We start from the raw sequence: 22,035 nt of genomic DNA on the forward strand, positions 1-22,035 counted from the left end.
ATGAAGACACTGGAAGAGGCTAATTGCTTGCCAAGAGCAAACATTGGGTAAACGATGAAAATTGCTGCCCCAGCCACATTCAAACATGAAAGAAAAAACTTGTAATTTTTCTTTTTTTTTCCCCGTGTGCTTGAGTTTCACTCGAGCTGTTTCAGACTTATTAGTATTTACTTCCTGTTGGAAAAAGTGTTTTAAACCCTAATATGTATTGTCTTTAAAATATGTGAGAAAGTGTGTGAAATCATATAGAAAAAACTCAAGTGAGTTCAGAGACCTGAAAGAGAAGAACAAGGAAAAGTTAGAGAAAGTAGAATAACCCATAAATTGTGAAAATAAGGTCAATGAACTCGGTTTGGAGGAGAGAAGAATTTATATATATTTTTAAGGATTGGCTGCAAGAGTGTCTTCAATCCAGTAGAGGAACTCGCATACTTTAACATAAACTCCAGGGTAGTTGGGCTGAGCGCAGCCTTGACCCCATGACACCAGGCCGTGCACTTCTCCAACACACACCAGAGGGCTGCCAGAGTCACCCTGAAACACACACAGAATAAAAATGTGAAGCTCCCAAACAGATCCACATCTGTTGGTTCAGTTCTGGGAGACTCACATTGCATGCGTCTCTGCCTCCATCCATGTAACCAGCACACACCATCCTGCGCGTGATCATGCCTGGATAGGCGTTTTCACAGTCCTCATCATCCACTATGGGTACATCCAAACACTGCAGACGGGTGGGCATGTTTACTGTAACAGAAACACGGTGGAGACTCTCACAGAAACCCCAAATTATTCACGCAGTTACATCGTTGATGTCCAATTTGAATCACCTTCTTCACCATCTTTAGCAGTGTTCCCCCATCCAGACACGGAGCAGGGGAGGCCTCCCATTGGACAGCCGGTGGGTAGTGAGATGGGTGCAACTGCCTCAATCACCTCCACTGGATGGAAGAGCTTGATCAGCATGATGTCATAGTCCAGAGTCTGGTAGTCATAGCTACACATGGAGAAAACTAAAACTCAAATGCTTCTCTGCACTGATTGCATGCATGAATTAAAGATACTGAAGCTTGCTGCTGTATTTCGCACTATGCACTGGTATGGAAGAAAGAAAGAAAAAAAGCCTTTTTATTGTTACATTGTGCTGCTGTAGCCTTTTTTGATATTCTGTTTTTTTAAAGCTGACTTTGTGAGCTCATTAGCCTCAAAGGTTGTATCATGAAACTTTTGTTCAGGATGAGGTAAATCAGCCTTTAGCTCAAAGTTATCTCCAGCTTTCTTATTCAAAATTCCTGTTTGGTATAGTTGATGATCCCCAGTGGTTTGGATTTTGAATCCTTTCTTTTGATATGCACACAGAGACAAGAGGGAAATAACTGTGAAGCATAGCTTGTGCTTGAAGGGAAGAGACAGGGAATGTGAAGTGCTGTGATGTATTCACTTTGGGTGCCAGATGATGGTGTCAGTCTTCATGAGTTGCTCTGTTCCCTCAAATACACGTACATCATGTTCTCCCAGGAAGATCTGCATCGAATATGGACTGACAGAAGAAACATGCACAGCTTGATGCAGGAAAATACTTTCACAATCACAGATTCAATGCTGTACATGATGATATCAACAGGTTCATGTATTTTAACCATGTATTTATTTTACTGTTGGATATTAAAGCTTAAAGATAATACAAACTCATAATGGAGTTATCAAAAAATGTGATTAATGTGATTTTTCTTTCTTTTTTTGCCAGTAAAAAATATTGTAATACAGATATGTTGGCCTCCTGAAATATTTGTCCATGTCTTGGATAGTATGTGCACTTAATAGTCTTTTTGAGGCATGGAGGCTATCAGCCTGTGGCTCTCCATTGGTTTCTCTCATCTTCCTCTTATTAAGGGTTTAAACGTGCCCTCTACATTTATTGCCATTTGAACAAGGATACAAATATGCAAAATTAACACCAGACAGAACAAACCATTTATCATAGCGCAATTAATTCTGCATCTTTGCATACATACTTGTACCAGCAGTGTGCGACAGAGAGCACCCACTGAGTACTGATGAGCACTCCTCCACAGAAGTGGTACCCATAGTTAAGGGACGCCATGTAAGGACGAGAGTGCGGCTCACACTCCTGCCCACCGATGATCCTTCCATCATAGTGGGGAACTGCCGCTGTTACACACAGACATAGGAGAAAATAGAAAATAAATATGTCAAATAAAATATGTTGCAGTACCAGCAGCCTGCTTTTTACTTTTAAGTTTTACAGTGCGTATAACAATATGCTCACGCGCTTTCATGGATAAACAAAACAAAGTGTTCATGATATTTGTGTGCATCCTTCTGGGTGTATTACAGCATATTTACCAGCAGCTCCAATAAGCAGCAGAACATAGAGCGGTCTCATGGTTTTAAGAGATCAGAAGTATCTAGGCCCACAGTGGATCATATATATATCCCACTAGTCTGCTGTGCTCAGCCTTTTTCAGCCTTCACTTTTTTTCTTTTTTCTGTGAAACTGCGTTATCTCTGAGTTTTTAGATTTGTTGCTGAATGTTTAACCTCTAAATCTGTTGTCTTATCATTCGCTACATTTCTTATTTGTCCAGCCCAGCCACACCACAGCACACCCTCTAATGTCATCTGTATATCTTCTCAAGGTTTTCACACAATTAACTACTATTAGTTGTTTTTGGGATTTCCCAGTAAGCTAATGAATGTTGCAATGTTTATAAAAAATATAAATTTATAAATAAAAAGCTGTCACAGTCAAAATGTTTAAATAAAAGTTATGGCAAAAGAAATGAGTAAATAGTAAAAGTGCTGGTGTGTGGCTGTGGTTTAGGTCATTATTGAGTAAAGCTTTAAAGCTTTAAAAATGAGAAAGAAGCCATCTGTGGTGTCTGAAGAAGCAAAATGACTAAAACTGTCTTTTGTTTTCACCCAGAGAAGTTAGTCAACAATTTTATGAAAAAACTAAACAGATATAAGCAGTTGCCGTATTTTCAAAGTATATATTGTATGTTGTTTTTACCTTGTTAAGATAATTCCTGGCTATGTTTTTTTTTTTTTTTAAATACTCACAGACCGAGTTGTGGGTAGAGATCGGGGTGGATGTGAATGAGGGTGGAGGTGACAAGATGTTGAGAAGGAGGAGGGATCCAATGGAGGTCACATAAATGCAGAAGGCAGCAGGTCATCCACATTTACTCTGGTTGTAGAAAGTCAGGAGTAAAGCACAAAATGAATGTCATTTTTTTCCTGCTCCTGGGAGCTGCAGGTAAAGTCTTTGCAGTATCTCAACATGATTTATGATAAAGAAATTTGCAGAAACTTGAAGAAGATGTGCATTTTGCTGATGTCACAGCTGCAGCCGCCCTGGATGACAAGATAGTGGGAGGCTACCAGTGTGAAGCCCATTCTCAGCCCTGGCAGGTGTCCCTCAATATCGGCTATCACTTCTGCGGAGGCTCTCTTGTTAATGACCAGTGGATCATCTCTGCTGCCCATTGCTGGCAAAAGTGTGTACTACACCCACAACACACAAATGCCTCAATTTAACTCTTCAGAGTGAAAATCATTTACTGCTTGTCTCCTTTTCAGCCCTTATTCACAGATTGCCATTTTGGGTGAGAATCACATCTGGATGCATGAAGGTACTGAGCAGTTCATGGCTGTTGATGCCATCTACTGGCACGAGAGTTACGATTACCAGACCTTCGACTATGACATCATGCTGATGAAACTGGCACATCCAGTGGCTATCAATGAGTTTGTGAAGCCTGTTGCTCTGCCCAAAGCCTGTCCCACACCTGGAGACATGTGCATGGTATCTGGATGGGGGAACATCTACACTGATCAAGGTGAGATGTGCCTTACTTTGAAGAATAATCTGTTGTTTTTGTTTGTTTTTTCTTCTAATCTCAGATGTATTACTGGCTTCAGTCACAGCAGGAGTAGCACATGAAAAATTATACTCATTTTTGCATATGTGCAACACCTTTCTATGAAATTACGCAAAAGCTTCAGTCATCTTTGCTCTAAATACTGCAGTTTTAATAATTATCATGCATATCTATCTACCTACCTATTTAACTGTTTTTCTAAGTAGTGCATAATAGTAAAATGAAAGAAAAATGCTTGATATTCTATCAATTATTTTAGAACTTATACTTGAAAATATGGCACATGTTTATATTTTCTCTATGTGGGAAAATTCCCATTCTTCTTTGCTGAACACACCAGCTGCAGTGCAATGGAGTTCAGTTATTTCTGCCACTTCCATCTTTCACCAAAGAAATTGTGTGTTTAGAATCTATTAGTTTCTCCCACAACTGAATTATAGAGAGGCCATAAAATTTGGTTTCAACAGCATTAAATGTTCAACATTTCCTTTCACTTTTTTGATGTTTCATTACATTAAATTTAAGTACAATGCATTTAATTTGTGGATATAACACTACAAAATGTGGAGTAACTCAAGGGGCATAAATAGTTTTGCACTTACGTATCAGTGATGTCACTGAGATTTTTCTTTCAATAAAATAAATAAACAAATAAAAAATGTTTATTTCATCTTCTCTCAAATTACAGTGTTCAACCCATTTTACCTCCAGTGTGTGGAAGTGCCCATATTGTCCAACAAGGAATGTGAGAACTCCTACCCCGGCATGATCACTGAGCGTATGGTGTGTGCAGGATATCTGGAGGGAGGCAAGGATGCTTGTCAGGTATTTTATGCACAATTGCACAAAAATGGATTGACTGTTCAACTCTTCTGAAGGATTTTTTTCTTTTTTCCAACCTTACTCTGTGCTGCTCAGGGTGACTCCGGTGGCCCTCTGTTGTGTAATGGAGAGCTGCAGGGAATAGTGTCTTGGGGTCAGGGCTGCGCTCAGCCCAACTACCCGGGTGTCTACACCAAAATTTGTGCTCTCATGCCCTGGATCAACGAGATTCTTTCCAGATACAGCTAAGGCTGTGATCTCATTTTATGGAACAACAGGAAAAAGAGGAAATGAGAGGAAATAAACAGAGGCAGAAATAATGAGGAGGATGTTGAAGGTGGTTCAGAAAAAAATTTGCAGCAGAGCAGAAAAGCTGCTATTGGTAGAAGGAACCATCTAAAACCAGTGAGATTCAAATATACATCAGAATAATCAGAGAATGGCTGAATTAAACAAAATATGCATATCTCAATGGTGGTCTTTTGATAAACAATAGCGCTGCTTTTTTTTATTAATCTGATTCATTTTAATCTGTTTTGACAATATCAAAGAGAAACAGTTTTATCTCTACCAACAAGAAGTTAATTATTTCCTTTCAAAATACTTGTGTGCACAAATCTATATGCATGCATATGATTTTTGAAAAATACATATTTGGTATCAGAAGATCACTTTCAATTTATTTTTTGCTAATTTTGGGACATTTTACCAAACAAGACCCACAATATTCTGCTTCTGCAACATCCATGAAGAGAAAAAAATCCATCTGTCATTTTTTTTTCCCACCCTTTTTGCTATAAGTGGAGTCTAAAAGCCTTCTACTTTGAAGCTTTCCTCAACCAAACAAATAAAGATAAGTGCTGCTGTCTGTGCTCTATTTCTGCATGCACCCTCTTTCTAGAATGTTCCAATAAGTGTAAGCTGAAAAGTGCATCATGTCCAGGATTATTATGTATACCTTGCAACATAAAATTAGTCTTGATTTTACTTTGCTTTCCTCAGTTTCCATTATTTTTAATGCAACATCACAAGAATGAGAACAGATGGTATACAACCTAATATATCAATATTAGCACACATTATTTTAACCTTCACTCTTGAGTTCCTTTCACTGCTGAAATATTGATCAGAAAAAAGATTTCAGCAGTGAAATTGTTTTAGGAGGTTCACTTTTTTGTGAACCTCCTAAAACATGTCAGAGATACTCAAAAAAGCACAATAATTAATGGATAAATTGCAATAAGTTTAATTTCATGCAATATTAATTGTGTTGCAGCAACACCTAAGTAAGTGGTGTTTTTTTCATGACAATCTTTTTAATTCATAAGGGAAATAAACAATAAAACATTGTTTAAATCTACCTCGTCATTTAGTAAAAAATTATTAAACGAATATGAAATGAAAAGACTGAAACCACAATTTCATGTCCACCATGATTAACTATAAAGCACACTGTTTGGCTCACCAGTCACCAATTTTGAATTACCTTCTTTTTCATAAGGTTTGTTGAAGCTGCTCTCTCTGCTACCCTGTGATGGACAGGGTAGCATCACAGGGTACAACGACAGGTCGCTTTCCAGGTGACCTGTCGTTGAAGAGAAGCCACTAACGGATGTGATCCTGTCCAGGGTGTCCATCACCTGTCCAGGGTGATGGACACCCTGGACAGGCCACCAGTCCATCGCAGGGCCACTGTAAGAACCATTATCCACAAATGAAGAAAACATGAAACATTGATGAATTTAATTCAAATCAGTATATCTACCGCACCAACTCACAACACACTTCATCTCAATGCACTTTACAAAAAATATTCATTCAGTCCAGTCATAAATCCATTCTAATTAACCGTAGTCAACAGTGCAGTCAACACTTACACACTTACACTGCATTGATGACTCTTAACCTGAGGCCCCAAAACACCCAACATTTAGAACCCTGCAGATTTCACAAACTTCAGTTACAGTCATTAAAAGCAACATTTTTCTAAGGATATGAAAAATATATGTATTAGGAAAGTGCAAAAACAAAAAAATGTTGTTCTGATATTATTTTTAATTTTTTAGTCACTGTACTGGATTTGTGTGAGAAGTTTACCCTACATTACACTCTTTGCAAAAAGGTATTTATATGTTTAGATTTTTTATACTATAGCCTGTTGTCACAAAGAATTACAAACATGTCCTGAAAAAGCTACGGGAATAATATTGACCTATTCTCCAACTGGAAAAATTTCAATTCCACAATGGAGAAAAGGAAATTAATCTGGACATGTGTTTGTTGCATTTATTTTACTGCTCAGTGTGTCATATTGAACATATTATGTTAAACTGTGTGGTCCAGGTGAATAGATTGGATCACTTAGTTGGCCCTGGTACTCTACAGCCAGTTGTTAAAGCTACAGACCTAAAAGAGAATAAAATCAGTGAAAGATCAGATAAAGTTCAACCTTACTTTAATTCAAATATTTCTTTTCTGGTTGAAAGTTACCCTGGTAGTTCTTCTCTGAACATCCAGTACCCCAGGATGCAACACCCTGCAGCTCACCGTTGCACAGGAGGGCCACCAGAGTCATTCTGAGGACAAAGTGTTTGGATTCAGTTTAAAATTCTAATAGAGCTCAACGTGGATTACTAAGTGTTTAATATGCTGATTCATTAGCCCATTTAAATACCTGGCAAGTGTCCTTGCCTCCCTCCAGATATCCCGCACAGAACACAGAGGTGTTGATGATGCCAGAGTGAGTTTCTGCAGACACTACAGACAGGACTGGGATGTCTACACACTGCAGCTTGGATATCATCAACAGCTAAAGAACAAAACAAATCTGAGGATGCGTTGAGGATGCAGATTCTTCGAGTTGCTGGCCTAAAAGGTGTGGTTTTCATTCCCACCTTTGGCATCTTGTTGTTTACTTCTTGGTTATATGGTGTGGTTGGTCCAGGGCTATCTAATTCACAGTGGATTTAGACCTGAGGCTGCTTGTTTTGGTAGATTTTGTTTCCAATCAGCCATCCTAATCCCAAAACAGAGAGGAGGCTGAAAGCACTTTCTCTATGTACATATAGATATATTTATTTATTTCTCTCTCTATCTGTCTACGCTATTTATTTATTTATTTATCTGCATATTTCTTTGGTTTGTTCATACTTACCCCTTAATGAGACTGGTGTAGGTACGTTAGGTCTGTCAAGACAGGAGTCTGAATACATTCAGTATTTCTTGCAATTCTTGTTTGTTTTTTTTCAACATACGTTTTCAGATATATAATTTGAAAAATGTGTAATGTAAGTTTGAAAACAATATGAGAATGGTACATGTATGTAGTAAGCTTACCAGGGTCCTCAGCCAGACACTTTGCACGTGACACCCACAGGAGCACATCTGGTTGGCAGAGCCACTGGCTGCACGTACTCGTTGAAGGTGGCAGGTCTGCTCAGCTTCATCAGCATGATGTCATTGTAAAATGTTTGAGGGTTGTACTGGGGATGAGGGACGACAACAGAGCTGCTGATAAACTGCTCGGTTAATTTATGAACCTCAATGCTGTGCTCTCCAAGGTGCAGTTCAATGCCACTCCTAATCATTTTAATGGAGCAATGTGGTGTAAAAACACACAAAATGTGCCATTAAGGGCAAATATAAGTCAATTAAACTTTTCATTTTAAAGGAACAGGACAACAGTCCATTTACACAAAGTTGCAGTGAGCTGAAGACACAGTCCAGTTTTCATTGACCAGAGAGCCACCACAGAAGTGGTAACTATAGTGCAGAAAAACCTGATGGGGTTGACACTCATACCCCCCAACGATCTTGTCGTCATTGAAGGTAACTGGAATAAAACAAGCAACTACTAAAGCTTTGTGTCTTTACTAGCTGTCAAGTAGTTACTAAATCTTATCTACTAACGTACAGTCTGTGTGTCTGGTACGGCAGTAGCACATCCGCGGACAAGAAGGCGCTCCAGAGGGTTGTTAGGGCAGCAGAGAGAACCATAGGCTGCCCCCTCCCCACTATGGAACAGATTTACACTTCCAGGCTCCACAAGAAAGTTTTGGACATTTTAAATGACTCTTCACACCCTGGCCATGGTCTCTTCCAGCAGCTGCCATCAGGCAAGAGATACAGAGCAATAAAAACCAGGACAAATCGCCTAAAAAACAGTTTTTACCCGATGGCAATCATGGCACTAAATTCAAAGGCATAAGAACTTCTGCTCTTGACACCACTTTGATAAAAATGTAAATTCTGTTGCGACAACCATCTTCTGATGTCTATTTATTTCTCATTTTGTACTATTTATTTCTTTATCTTTGTGTATTATGTATATACACATAACCTGCATCTTAACTCGAGTCGAGCAAATCTCAATCTCGTAATCTGTTGATGACAATGACAAATAAATCTTATCTTATTTTATCTTATCTTATCTTAAATTAGGAGTACAGATATATTGTATAAGGTTTATTGGTATGACAGAAGACACCCACAAGCAGCTCAGATGAGGAGAAAGAAGAGCAGTGACTTCATGGTTCTTTCGTGTTCTTGTTGGGGAAAGGATTTCACTTGAAAACATGATTTATATTGTTAGGGAGAGCTGCCTCAGCTGTCCAAGCATGCGCTTTAAACACATATAATATATGTGGGCGACACATTTCAAATATTACCTAAGAAGAGGTGTGTAAGTAAATTTGGAAAATTGCATGAAAAGGTCAATCAGTCAGTCCCACTATTTACTAAGCACAAAAGTATGTTAACAAAAAACTGGTTGTTTTAACCTCTCTGTTTGGATGTTAAAAACAGTTTTAACACTCCAAAGTGTTAGAAACAGTTTGGTGCAAAAATGAAAACTACTGTATAGTATCACAATCTGATTAATACCAACAAAAAAAGATAAAAACACTGACTATACACAGTTATAGTTGCATTTGTATTCATAAAGAGGACAAGGTAAACAGAAAATAACATTAATTCAAATGCGAAATCCTAAATAAGATGAATATGTAAAATCAATATTGCGTATTTTTTTTGTTAGTTTTACATTGCCAGAGTGTTAATGTTTTACCAACTCTATTTTTAGACGTCTCACAGCTGTGCGTTTCCTAAATTCCGTCATGGAGGTTTTGACATCCTTGTAAAGTTTATTTTTCTTTCCAAATATCATTTGGAACAGTGAGCAATGGAAAATAAGAAAGTATTTTACATTTTAAAAAATAGAGTAAATAGTAATGCTACATGCCAAAAAATATTGAGGCACAAAGATCATATTGAAGTGGAGAAATGCAACTATTACGACTCTCAGATCCTCAGTTACTTTCATATTCACCATCTTTCTCTCCTCAAAACGATTCTGTTTGTAAGTTTCATTAAAAGAATGGCAGATTTTTTTCTGCATATTGTTTGTGGAGTCTGTAGATATTCCCATCAAGTAGAACAGATGGAGTTTTCACATTAGGCCTTCACTTCCAAGGCAGTAGATCCAGTCTGTGTCAGTATTAAGCACTAACCCAGTTGTTGTACCACCATAAAGATTTTTGGTACAATATTGTTTTTGTTTTCTTGAAATCCATCAAATTAATTCATCAAACTTTCATTTTTCCACTAATTGATAAGAAAGACATTACTGTGGGAAAAATGTGTTCATTTGCTCAAATCTGTGTGTCAAACATTTGTAGATTTTCACCATTAGTTCTTTAATACTTTACTTGATTACACTTTGACTGATATTACTGATATTAATCAATTAATTAGATGGCCTGTTTATAGCCCAACAGTGTAGAATGATGAACATAAAATGTTAAACATTAAAAATATCAGCACTGAATATTGAGAAATTACTGAGTAAGTGTGATATGTTAAAGCTATGTTAAAAGTTCCTGTAAATGAATCCTTATGATGTATATTTTTACTTAAAAACAATAAATTATACAATAATTATTTGTGAAGATGTGTTACTTGGTCAAAATTGGTGCAAAGAAGTAACAGATTTTGTGATAATGAGAGTGTCATTCTACAAGAGTTGTACTTTTCCAAAGATTTCCAAATAAATGTGTCTCCAACACAGTTTCATGGTTAAAGTGAATCTGTGTTAATCTGCTTTAAAATAATTTAAACCATATAGAGAATATATTTTCATTTTCAATTGGATATCTGAAGGCCAACCTTCAACACACAAAATGTTTGTTTTTCCAACATTCAGTGGTTTTGTTCTGGTAGCTGGTTGGTCACAGATAACAGTGGGAGGTTTCCTCATAAGAAAAGCTCAAACCACCTTCCTATATAAACCAGGACTCCAGACGAAGTTCTCTCATCAACAAGATCACTCAGCAACCATGAGGTCTCTAGTGTTTGTTCTGCTCATTGGAGCTGCTTGTAAGTTTGTCTTTTTATTAACATTGGATAAACTATTAAACTGAGTTTAAACGTGTCTAGTTTAACACTGGGTTTCATTTGTTTGTGTCTTTAGTTGCCTTGGATGACGACAAGATCGTCGGAGGGTATGAGTGCACACCCTACTCTCAGCCCCATCAGGTGTCTCTGAACTCTGGCTACCACTTCTGCGGTGGCTCCCTGGTCAACGAGTTCTGGGTTGTGTCTGCTGCTCACTGCTACCAGTCGTAAGTGCTCAACATCCCTCTGGTCTCATGACAGAAGGTCAGATTTACTTGGATTAGCCATCTTGTGTGTGTTTGTTCTCACACGCTGTTGCTAAACTTTTTGCAGCCGTGTTGAAGTGCGTCTGGGAGAGCACCACATCGGCATCACTGAGGGAAGTGAGCAGTTCATCAGCTCCGCTGCTGTCATCCGTCACCCCGGTTACAATAGCTTCACCATCGACAATGACATCTTGCTGATCAAGCTGAGCAGGGCCGCCACCCTCAACGAGTACGTGCAGCCTGTGTCTCTGCCCAGTGGCTGTGCTCCTGCTGGTACCATGTGCAAAGTCTCTGGCTGGGGCAACACCATGAGCTCCAGTGAGTAACATCTAAATGCTGATTCTCAGACGTAAAGAGTGCTTTAACATCTGATTTCCTCTGGCTTATATTAGAGACTAATATGATGGTTTGCTTTACACAACTCAGCTGCTGACAAGAACAAGCTGCAGTGTCTGGACATCCCCATCCTGTCTGACAGGGATTGTGAAAACTCCTACCCTGGAATGATCACCGATTCCATGTTCTGTGCCGGATACCTGGAGGGAGGCAAGGACTCCTGCCAGGTAAGGAGCAATTTAGATCCATATTCAAAGATTTGAACAGGACACTTCAGCTGCAGTTCCATTAATGTTGGAAATATCTTTCCAGCAGTTTATCACTTATTTACAATCATTTTCATCTGCTTTGTTGTCAGGGTGATTCTGGTGGCCCTGTTGTGTGCAACGGTCAGCTGCAGGGAATTGTTTCCTGGGGCTATGGATGTGCTGAGAGAGACCACCCTGGTGTCTACGCCAAGGTAAAACAAAATTTTCTTTGCATTTGAAATTATTCAGAAACAAACTAGGGAAAGTTACAATTCGTTTGGTTTATTTTTTAAAGTACAAACTCCTTGTCCTAATCTGTCTTACTGTCCTTTTTTCACAGGTCTGCCTCTTCAGTGATTGGCTGGACAGCACCATGGCCAGCTATTAAACTGGTTCCTTCTATAGCCATCTGATGCTGCTGTTTGTCTACCATCATCTTGAACACCATGCAGATACTTTGACACCAATAAATAAATCATAGAACCTAATATCTTTTGGCTTTGTGTCATCTTGTGTCTTTCGTTTCCTACATGTTGCTGTTCCCACATTTTATGCACAGCTTTGAGATAATCTTAACATAACAGATGTCATGATGCTGAAAATTTTCCACTGGTTCTGCAAGAAACACCTCTATGGTTCTACAGCAAAAAAATCATCTTAAAAATCAGTACATTTCTTATTATTGCCATGGAAGAACAAGAATTACTGTATAATAAATTTATTACATGGTAACTAGAAAAAACAGTCATAGCTGTATTGAGCCATAGCATCAGGGTAATAGCACTGGATGATAGACTGATTTGTTCAGTGTTTATATATTTGTTTTAATTATGACTCTTAGCATTTCCAAAAGGAGAGTTTGAGGTGAATCTTTCAGTTATCACATTTCTCTGCAATGCAATCAGCTCCTACTTTTTGTCTGTGAGGAAGACACCTTGCCCGTAAGACGTGGCCTGTATATTTTTTGTTTTTGATAAAGCCATTTTTTTAAACACTTAGGACAGTCTGAGATTTCTCTGTTCTTATGCTGTTATAAGTTGCGGTTGTTGGAGGATATACTGACAGCCATTTCTTTCTCTGCTTTTTTCTCCTACCAATATCCACTTATGTCTTGTCTGCTATCTGCAAACCTTACTAGATTTACCTTTGGGTTTTCTCTAAGTTTAATTCTGTTTGGTCCATTATTTTTGTTTAACCTATGACGATGGACATCAGTAGAGCTATTGCTATCGATATCTTTATGTTTTCTTTTTATAGAAAATAAACTTGACTGTGCCTTTCTGTGTTTAACCCAGTGTCCTTCCTAGACAGAACAACTGAAAGAGCTATTACTGTCACTAACTAGATGTACTCTGTTTTTTGGGCAATGGATTTTATTACTGCCTTAGTGTTCATATATTTAGCTGAATTTCACACCTAAATGAAGCCACTAACGGTTGTAATGCCTCCTTACTTCTTTATCACAGAAAGCCGTTCTGGGCCAGAGCTTCTGTTTTTTTTATGTATTTCAAAATGGGTAATTGGCTTGTACTTGTTTAATGCTTTATTAAGTCCAGAGGATCCCAAAGCACTTCTCACTACATTCAGTCATTCACCCATTTACACACTGAAAGTGGCAACCCACTGAATGGTAGCCACAGCTGCTCTTGGGCAATCTGACAGAGGAGAGGCTGCTATGCACCTGCACCACTGGGCCCTCTGACTACCATCTACTTTGTCTTCTTAAACCCCCAGTAGTTAGTGGCAAATAGCTGCTCACAATGAGCCAAGGTTTTGTTAGTGGTTTCTTCCATATTAAGGGAGGTTTTCTTACCACATGCAAGTTAAGGAGGAGGATAATTGCAAATTGGGTGATTCATTTCAATCCCTTCAGATGTAAATTATTGTTACCAATTGGGATATAAAATCGTTGCATTAATTCTAAAAATCAAACATTTTTATGCATTTCCTATTTATTGTTTCAAGATAATGTCTCCCAGATTGAATAATTTTTCTCATGTAAACTGCAGCTTTCACTGGTGCTGTTGTTTAAAGTTGTGCACAGCAGTTTTACCCAGAAATAAGTTTGTACTCAAAGAGAATATACAGTAAAAACACAAAGCATTGTGTTCAGTGTCTTCCATTACCTTACCTCACTAACTGTAGACTTGAAGTTGCTGTGAAATTAGTGTATCATACGTTCGGGTAGTGTCACAAAGGTCTATTTGGTGAACTATTGGAACTGTTTGACTATCTTGCCTTGCTGCTGAAATGTGCTATACAAATAAAATTTGATTTTTTAAAAAAAAGCTTTTTATCTTAGACACAAATATAGTGTGAAGACTTTTCATTTAGTCCTGATACTTTGATATGAACACATGTTTTTGAGGAATGAACGGTCCGTTCTAAACAAGTGACACACTTTGGCAGGTTATGTTTTTTCTTTACTGCTTTGACCTGCTAAAAGGAACTGGGATCCACTCAGTTTTCTTTATCACTATTTCAGTAGAGCAGAAAAAACCTCTTGTAAATGTGTTAATCATTGGACATTAGTGTCCAACCAATGTGTTATTGGTTAGACACATTTTCCTTACTCTTTTGCAAAACGGTTAACACAGATCTCATTCCAGCAGTCCAAACTCCATGGTTTTAAACAGAAACCAAACAGGAATTATTTGTTACTAACTATTAAACTCTACCTATATGAGTATAAAACCACTGAAGCATCCTCCCCCCAGACCTTAACATCATCTTCCTTTTTCAGCAATATACATCCTCCGGTCTCAAAAGACCCAATCGTTCCAATTCTTGCCAGTCAGAGGGGAAAAAGTGATATTAATAGTTACTATCAGCTGCCTGATATGAATGTCTCCTTTCAGAACATTTTGCTAAACTTTTAACAATATTTAAACCGATCTGATTGACACAGATGGTAAATTCACATGATACCATTAATGCTCAAGGCAATGCTGTCAATCATTATCAGTAGTGTTACCAGAATTAACCTGGCATAAGACTGAGTTAAATAAAAAAAAATACTTGTTCATTATATAATAATATTGTAAAATTGGATCTGAAACGTATTTTTTATTAACATTTAATTAAATATACAACTGTTGATTTTTTATGACGAACAGAAGTCTGAGCTAAGAAAAAAACGCCTAAATAGTCTTACATCTTCTAAAAACAAATGCATATAAATTTGTGGAAGGTTTTAAATAATCTTTTTTTTCTTGATTATCTTTAAATCATGTATTGATCTCTATCTTCAGCTGCATCTCTGAAGGCTCTTTACAAAAAATGTTTGTTTTTCCAACATTCAGTGGTTTTGTTCTGGTAGCTGGTTGGTCACAGATAACAGTGGGAGGTTTCCTCATAAGAAAAGCTCAAACCACCTTCCTATATAAACCAGGACTCCAGACGAAGTTCTCTCATCAACAAGATCACTCAGCAACCATGAGGTCTCTAGTGTTTGTTCTGCTCATTGGAGCTGCTTGTAAGTTTGTCTTTTTATTAACATTGGATAAACTATTAAACTGAGTTTAAACGTGTCTAGTTTAACACTGGGTTTCATTTGTTTGTGTCTTTAGTTGCCTTGGATGACGACAAGATCGTCGGAGGGTATGAGTGCACACCCTACTCTCAGCCCCATCAGGTGTCTCTGAACTCTGGCTACCACTTCTGCGGTGGCTCCCTGGTCAACGAGTTCTGGGTTGTGTCTGCTGCTCACTGCTACAAGAAGTAAGTGCTCAACATCCCTCTGGTCTCATGACAGAAGGTCAGATTTACTTGGGTTAGCCATCTTGTGTGTGTTTGTTCTCACACTCTGTTGCTAAACTCTTTGCAGCCGTGTTGAAGTGCGTCTGGGAGAGCACCACATCGCCATCACTGAGGGAAGTGAGCAGTTCATCAGCTCCGCTACTGTCATCCGTCACCCCGGTTACAATAGCTTCACCATCGACAATGACATCATGCTGATCAAGCTCAGCAGGGCCGCCACCCTCAACGAGTACGTTCAGCCTGTGTCTCTGCCCAGTGGCTGTGCTCCTGCTGGTACCATGTGCAAAGTCTCTGGCTGGGGCAACACCATGAGCTCCAGTGAGTAACATCTAAATGCTGATTCTCAGACGTAAAGAGTGCTTTAACATCTGATTTCCTCCGGCTTATATTAGAGACTAATATGATGGTTTGCTTTACACAACTCAGCTGATGACGGGGACAAGCTGCAGTGTCTGGACATCCCCATCCTGTCTGACAGGGATTGTGAAAACTCCTACCCTGGAATGATCACCGATTCCATGTTCTGTGCCGGATACCTGGAGGGAGGCAAGGACTCCTGCCAGGTAAGGAGCAATTTAGATCCATATTCAAAGATTTGAACAGGACACTTCAGCTGCAGTTCGATTAATGTTGGAAATATCTTTCCAGTAGTATATCACTTATTTTCAATCATTTTCATCTGCTTTGTTGTCAGGGTGATTCTGGTGGCCCTGTTGTGTGCAACGGTCAGCTGCAGGGAATTGTTTCCTGGGGCTATGGATGTGCTGAGAGAGACCACCCTGGTGTCTACGCCAAGGTAAAAACAAAATGACCTTTGTACTTGAAATTATAGAACCAGACATAAAGAAGATCAAGTTTTGTATTTTTTTTCTTTGCAGCTGTTTATTTAATGTAGCCTCTTTGTACAAACATATCATATCTTCAAATATTTTTATTCACAGGTCTGCCTCTTCAGTGACTGGCTGGACAGCACCATGGCCAGCAATTAAACTGCATCCTTCTACAGCCATCTGACACTGCTTCATTTCTTCTAATATGCTATCAATAAGGAGATTTTGCAACATTTTTCATCATCAAGGAGTCAGATTCTTGCAAAATAATACAAAAATGAACAATAAACTTTCTTTGACTTTCTTTATGTTTTGTTTTACGGTACTTTTATAAAGACTTCAGGTCTGTGCATACTCACACAAACAGAGAAATTTCTTATGGCTTCAAGAACAAAGATTTCACTGGCATAGTTGACAAGAACTAAAGTCCAAAATGTGCATAGGACATTTTTATAATTTGTTCCAATTGCAGCACACTCACTTTATAATTCAAGAACAATGTTCTGCTCAAATGATATATCTAGAATAAGCTCCTAGAACTCCAGGGCTGTAGAAATACAAGGATGCCATTTTGTTCTTGCAGCCCTAGAAAAGAGTACGATTTCAACAACTGTCATTGTGTGGCGGTTTGTGAGCTTAAACTTATGGTTTGTCATTTAATTTTAAAATGTGACACGTCATTTATTATATATAAAACTTCACATATCAATGCTTTTCTTTTTCTGAAAGGACACGCTCATTTCATATTTCTTGATGTACTACACTTGGACAATCCCAAAAATACTGAGTTTTGCCTGGTCGAGTGAGAGAAAAGCACAAGTTTTTGGGTGTCATTACATGCATTTTGTTTGGAAAAGAAATGGCACAGTGCATCACCCTAAACACACCACACCAACAGCAGATTTTGGAGGAGGGACCATTGTGGTGGGGGCTGTTTTTCATGTTATAGCACTAGCACATTCCAAATAAGTGAAGACTGAATGAATGAAAAGATGCATCAGGGGCTTTATGACAAGGATCTGAGGATGTGCTAAGGAGAGCTTTTAACAACAGTTCTACACCACTACAACACTTACTTTTAGAGGAAAAAGTAAAACTTCTAGAATAGACAAATATATGTTTGTTTGCTTTTTTTGCTATCATTGGAGTCAAGGGAGGGGAGGAGGTAGGATTGCTACAGGCACCTGATGTGAATTCCATCTCCATAGGATTATTAGAAATATATCAACTGAGAAAAATGTTGATGTTTTGCTTCCCTGCTGAATGTCGCATGAAGCAAGAATCCTGTCAGGGCTTAGAGTCTGCCTTTGAAATTTAAATACACCATTTATTTAAAATGTATCCCAATCACTTACATAGGATGTCTTTGTTCTCCAGAACCCTTACCTGGGGAATAAGCAGTTGTGCAAAGCAGATCAGCAGGGAGCTGTTTCTTAGGAGTTCAGGATTCATGGAGAAAATTCACCCCAGTGTTCATGCTGAGACAGAAAATAAGCAACTGGTTTTTATTTTGTTTTTTTATTTGTTTTCATCAAGCATGGATATGAGTGGTAAATTCGTACTCTGCTGCTATTAACTGTGCAATATTATATTTTACTAAATAATAATGTAATTTAGTTGCACAATGTATTCAATAGATGTAGGAAAATACACCTATCTCCAGCTAACGTTCTGGGCAAAAGGCGGGGTACACCCTGGACAGGTCGCCAGTCTGTCTCAGGGCAACACAGAGACAGACTGGACAAACAACTATGCACACACACACTCCACACACTCACACCTAGAGAGAATTTGGAGAGACCAATTTACCCGACTGTCATATTTTTGGACTGTCAGGTCCAAAATAGCCGGAGTACCCGGAGAGAACCCACGCATGCACAGGGAGAACATGCAAACTCCGTGCAGAAAGACCCCTGGCCGGGAATCGAACCTAGGACCTTCTTGCTGCAAGTCAACAGTGCTTAGGAACATAATAAACTATCCACACATATAAGTGGATATGCATTCTATTTCAGATTTTTAATTCATTCTTTTATTCATTTATTTGAAAAGTAAACGTCGGCTATAATATGTTTATTTCGTATGGTTCAGCGGAACTGTGGTTTCCTAGTTTCGCGAGCAGGTCGGACACTCTCGCCGACGCACAATGTCAAAGACAGTAAAGTTACCGTAGAGCAAACTGAGATCTTTTTTCATCTTAATATCCCCTCTTTTTCCGTAAAAGTCAGACTGACGCAGCACTTCGCTCGCTCTATTAACTGCGTTGTTTATTGTTATTTTTATAGATTATCTTTGTTTAACGTGGAGGCTCTTAGTGAGGTGGAACCCACGCGACGCGATGCGCCTCACGCTGCAGATGCTGATCTCCCACGGCCGGGTGGCCAGGAGGATCGGCTTGGGCCCGGAGTCCCGGATCCACATGCTCCGGAACATCCTGACTGGACTGGTCCGGCATGAGAGGATAGAAACCACGAAGGTCAGAGCCGATGAAGTCCGCTTCTACGCCGAGAAGGTGAGGAAGGCTGGCAGGGCGAGGCCCGGTTCTCCTGATCGGACAGAAACAATGGCTCATTGCAACTCTGACCCGTTTCTCTGGAGCTCACAAGCAAATTGGGTTAAAATTATTATCTCTTACAAGCTTGAATGTTCCCAAATTCCACATTCTAAAATATACGGTTTCGTATAAAGACGGAAAATTGTTTGTTAGTTTTCATGTACGCCTTTATTTTTATTTTTTCAGTTATTTAAAGTTGCAGATTATCTATGTACAATTGAAGCCATGAGTTAGACTCAACTCTTTTTCTTACTGACAGTAAATTAGACTAAAAGTTTCGTATTCTTGTTCATTTAAATCCGCTTATTGGTATTTTTGAAATAATTACTTTTTAATACTTTGTGGAAGGGAAGAATAACCAAAAATGTCTGACCCAAGTCGTACAGTTTAAAAAGCAATTATACCAAATTCTGGCATTTAACAAATAGACATAGTTTCATTAAAGTCTGACATAAAATGGGAAGCGTTTATTTGATTTAATGTGAGACAGCCAGGACCAAAGGTTACAAATCTTTTTATATCAATGATGTAAACTGCTGGTTTCATCAGTATAGGGGTAACATTGTCTTATTTTTGTCAGATTATAAATGCTAAATGCTGCTATTTAGATAGTTTTTCCCATGAAGAAACATCATATAGTAGAAACATTTAAAGAGCTTAAAACACTCTGCAGGTCCTTTTTACGATTTCTGCTCGGTGTGTTTAATGCACAGCACTTTGATTACAGTTTGACACAAATTGCTAACAGATGCAAACACCAGTGATGGCGTGACGCTGATCTTGTCAATGATCTCTGGAAGACTTCTGCCTACTGAAAGTGGTTTCTGTTTCTGCTAGACTTAGTGAAATCTCTGCAACATTTCTCACCACTGAGCTTAAAGCAGACCCAGAAGGTGGAGCTCCTGCATAGGCCTAAACTCCAAACTCCTTTTTTGCCCCGAGGATATTTGAACATGTATCCTCTTTGCTGCTGATGCTGCTAATGTCCTTCTCCACAGATTTCTCTCTATAATCCTCATGTCATCAATAAACAGATCACACAGCTCTGAATCCGACAACTATCAGCTATTTTCATTCCTTAGACGAAACGTGTGATCAACCGAACGAAAGGTTAAGGCTCCCCTGTGTCTAATTTTCAGTGAAATAGCTTTTTTATTACAGAGTTGTTTTATAATATATGCTATATTGTCTGCTGAGAAAACAATATCTCTTTAGAAAAGAGCAACATTGTATATATTTAAGTGTCTAAAAATATAATGCTTTGTTTTGTTTTTCATACATCTATTCAAATAATTCACTGACTGTTCAGCAGCTACTGATGAATTGATTTTCTTCAAAGATCCCAATAGACAGCGGCACCAATAGACAAGTTGCTCATCTATATTTCAAATTGAAATTAAACCAGGAAACTTGTTAAATATCTACAGTTATTAAAATATGTCAGTTATGTATTGAGAAGTCAAGTTATAAAATTTGGCCCTCACCTGTAGCTCAGCTAAGCCTACTGGGTTTTCTCCGTATGTTTAAGCCTAGTTTCAGGCTTTAGTAAAGCTTTCTAGTAATCCTGCAGATTCTCCTGAAGTCTGGTCGAACCTTATGCAGAAACTCTGCTACCTGTTTGTAAATGTAATCATGCAGCACAATCTGAATTCTCTTACACGTTAAGTCCTTCTGACTGTGGATATTTTTTGTTTCATCTTCCCAGCTGATCGACTATGCCAAGAAAGGAGACACAGATGAGAAGGCGATGAAAATGGCCAGTTTTTGGCTCACGGTGCGTGTTTGCAGCTCTCTTCGTCCTTGTGAAGGTAAAAGCTGCGTAATGGAGAGTAGTTTGTTTGAAGTTTACCTCCTGCTCCCTCTCTCCAGGAAAAGGATCTCGTCCCGAAGCTCTTTAAAGTCCTCGCTCCGCGTTTTGAAAACCATTCAACTGGCTACACGCGGATGGCCCAGATCCCCAACAGAGAGAACCTGGACAGAGCCCAGATGGCCGTGTTGGAGTACAAAGGCAACCCGTTTCCACCTCTTTATCCTGTGAAGAAGGAGAATGAACTGAATCTCATCAACCAGCTCCTCAAAGGCTACAGAGAGGAGAGGGCGAGGGCAAGAGTGTTGGCCGCTGAAGCCTAAACACTCCAATGTTTTTGATTTCTCATGTTGCAGAAAGAGCCTTAATACACGTCTTCACGTGATCTGAAAACAAGAACTGATCTGTAAAATAATATATCTAATTGTGTGATAGTAAAGTTTGATTTTCCAAACTAAAGTTCCAGGTTTGTGTTATGTCTTCAGTGTTTGATTTTAAATGAATGCAGGTTCTGGTCATGGATCTTCTAAAGAAGGTGAAAACTGCTGCTGCATAGGCATCTGTTAAATCTGAGCTGAAAAAAAAGAAAATCAATGAAACTGCCTGCTGTAAACTGTTGCATGAAAAGGTTATTGAATTCTAATAAAATGTGTCTGAACCTCTTTAAAACACAATTATGCACAAAATAATCTGATGAGATTTGAACAGTTAAACAGACGATTCTGCTAATGAGTTGTAAAACAGGGAATGTGGGCTGTGGACAACAAATTCTGCTCCCTTCATAAAGGTTGAACATGAGCGAAACCACAAAACCATCACGCAAAATTCAAATATGTGTTTCCCAATGAGTAAAATAAAGTTACGAAAATAGTTGAGTTAAAAGTTGAGTGATGTATTAAATGTTCTTTCAGTCTTAAAAGCTTTAAGTTTATGCATTAAGACACGTCTAGCCTTTTCTTACTTGCTTCACCTGACATTATTTTTTTAGTCGCTCCTGAAATCTTAATTCCTGCAGTAAGTGAATGTCAAAAATAATTTCCTATCAGTGAATCTGCAGCAGTGTTCGGTTCCTAAAGGCTCATGTTGTGCATGATATTTTTTTGTTGTATTTCAGATCT

The 22,035-nt window shown here is 38.5% G+C and overlaps 5 protein-coding genes and 1 pseudogene across 6 annotated transcripts; 4 read left to right on the top strand and 2 right to left on the bottom strand.

The window, feature by feature from the left end:
* Positions 1 to 120: 120 nt before the first annotated feature.
* On the bottom strand, positions 121 to 2,444 carry LOC114140066 (trypsin-like). Of its 2 annotated transcripts, none has more exons than XM_028009890.1 (6): positions 2,368 to 2,444; positions 2,016 to 2,172; positions 1,442 to 1,540; positions 831 to 997; positions 611 to 747; positions 121 to 534 (listed from the first exon to the last, which is right to left on the bottom strand). In XM_028009890.1, the coding sequence occupies exons 1-6, from the start codon at positions 2,405 to 2,407 to the stop codon at positions 382 to 384; spliced, it is 753 nt and encodes a 250-aa protein (XP_027865691.1). In that variant the 5' UTR covers positions 2,408 to 2,444; the 3' UTR covers positions 121 to 381. The 2 variants fall into 2 exon arrangements, with proteins under 2 accessions (XP_027865691.1, XP_027865690.1); XM_028009889.1 differs by lacking the exon at positions 2,368 to 2,444 and adding an exon at positions 2,291 to 2,357.
* Positions 2,445 to 3,120: 676 nt separating this feature from the next.
* On the top strand, positions 3,121 to 5,714 carry LOC114140050 (trypsin-2-like). Its single transcript, XM_028009888.1, is given in 5 exon segments — positions 3,121 to 3,280; positions 3,368 to 3,521; positions 3,604 to 3,863; positions 4,594 to 4,730; positions 4,824 to 5,714. Coding segments are annotated over 5 exon segments (864 nt in total). The 3' UTR covers positions 4,977 to 5,714.
* Positions 5,715 to 6,363: 649 nt separating this feature from the next.
* LOC114142221 (trypsin-1-like) lies at positions 6,364 to 9,257 on the bottom strand (annotated as a pseudogene).
* A 1,758-nt stretch (positions 9,258 to 11,015) lies between these two features.
* On the top strand, positions 11,016 to 12,455 carry LOC114140092 (trypsin-2-like). Its single transcript, XM_028009891.1, has 6 exons — positions 11,016 to 11,099; positions 11,194 to 11,344; positions 11,451 to 11,701; positions 11,810 to 11,946; positions 12,078 to 12,179; positions 12,308 to 12,455. Exons 1-6 carry the CDS (start codon positions 11,060 to 11,062, stop codon positions 12,353 to 12,355), a joined length of 729 nt encoding a protein of 242 aa, XP_027865692.1. The 5' UTR covers positions 11,016 to 11,059; the 3' UTR covers positions 12,356 to 12,455.
* A 2,851-nt stretch (positions 12,456 to 15,306) lies between these two features.
* On the top strand, positions 15,307 to 16,864 carry LOC114140108 (trypsin-1-like). Its single transcript, XM_028009893.1, has 6 exons — positions 15,307 to 15,442; positions 15,537 to 15,687; positions 15,794 to 16,044; positions 16,153 to 16,289; positions 16,421 to 16,522; positions 16,668 to 16,864. The coding sequence occupies exons 1-6, from the start codon at positions 15,403 to 15,405 to the stop codon at positions 16,713 to 16,715; spliced, it is 729 nt and encodes a 242-aa protein (XP_027865694.1). The 5' UTR covers positions 15,307 to 15,402; the 3' UTR covers positions 16,716 to 16,864.
* Positions 16,865 to 18,666: 1,802 nt separating this feature from the next.
* Positions 18,667 to 21,591, top strand: mrpl17 (mitochondrial ribosomal protein L17). The gene is made up of 3 exons (XM_028007448.1): positions 18,667 to 19,068; positions 20,816 to 20,884; positions 20,980 to 21,591. Exons 1-3 carry the CDS (start codon positions 18,895 to 18,897, stop codon positions 21,238 to 21,240), a joined length of 504 nt encoding a protein of 167 aa, XP_027863249.1. The 5' UTR covers positions 18,667 to 18,894; the 3' UTR covers positions 21,241 to 21,591.
* Positions 21,592 to 22,035: the final 444 nt, after the last annotated feature.

This window comes from Xiphophorus couchianus, chromosome 3 (assembly GCF_001444195.1).
Source record: "Xiphophorus couchianus chromosome 3, X_couchianus-1.0, whole genome shotgun sequence".
Lineage (NCBI taxonomy): Eukaryota > Metazoa > Chordata > Actinopteri > Cyprinodontiformes > Poeciliidae > Xiphophorus > Xiphophorus couchianus.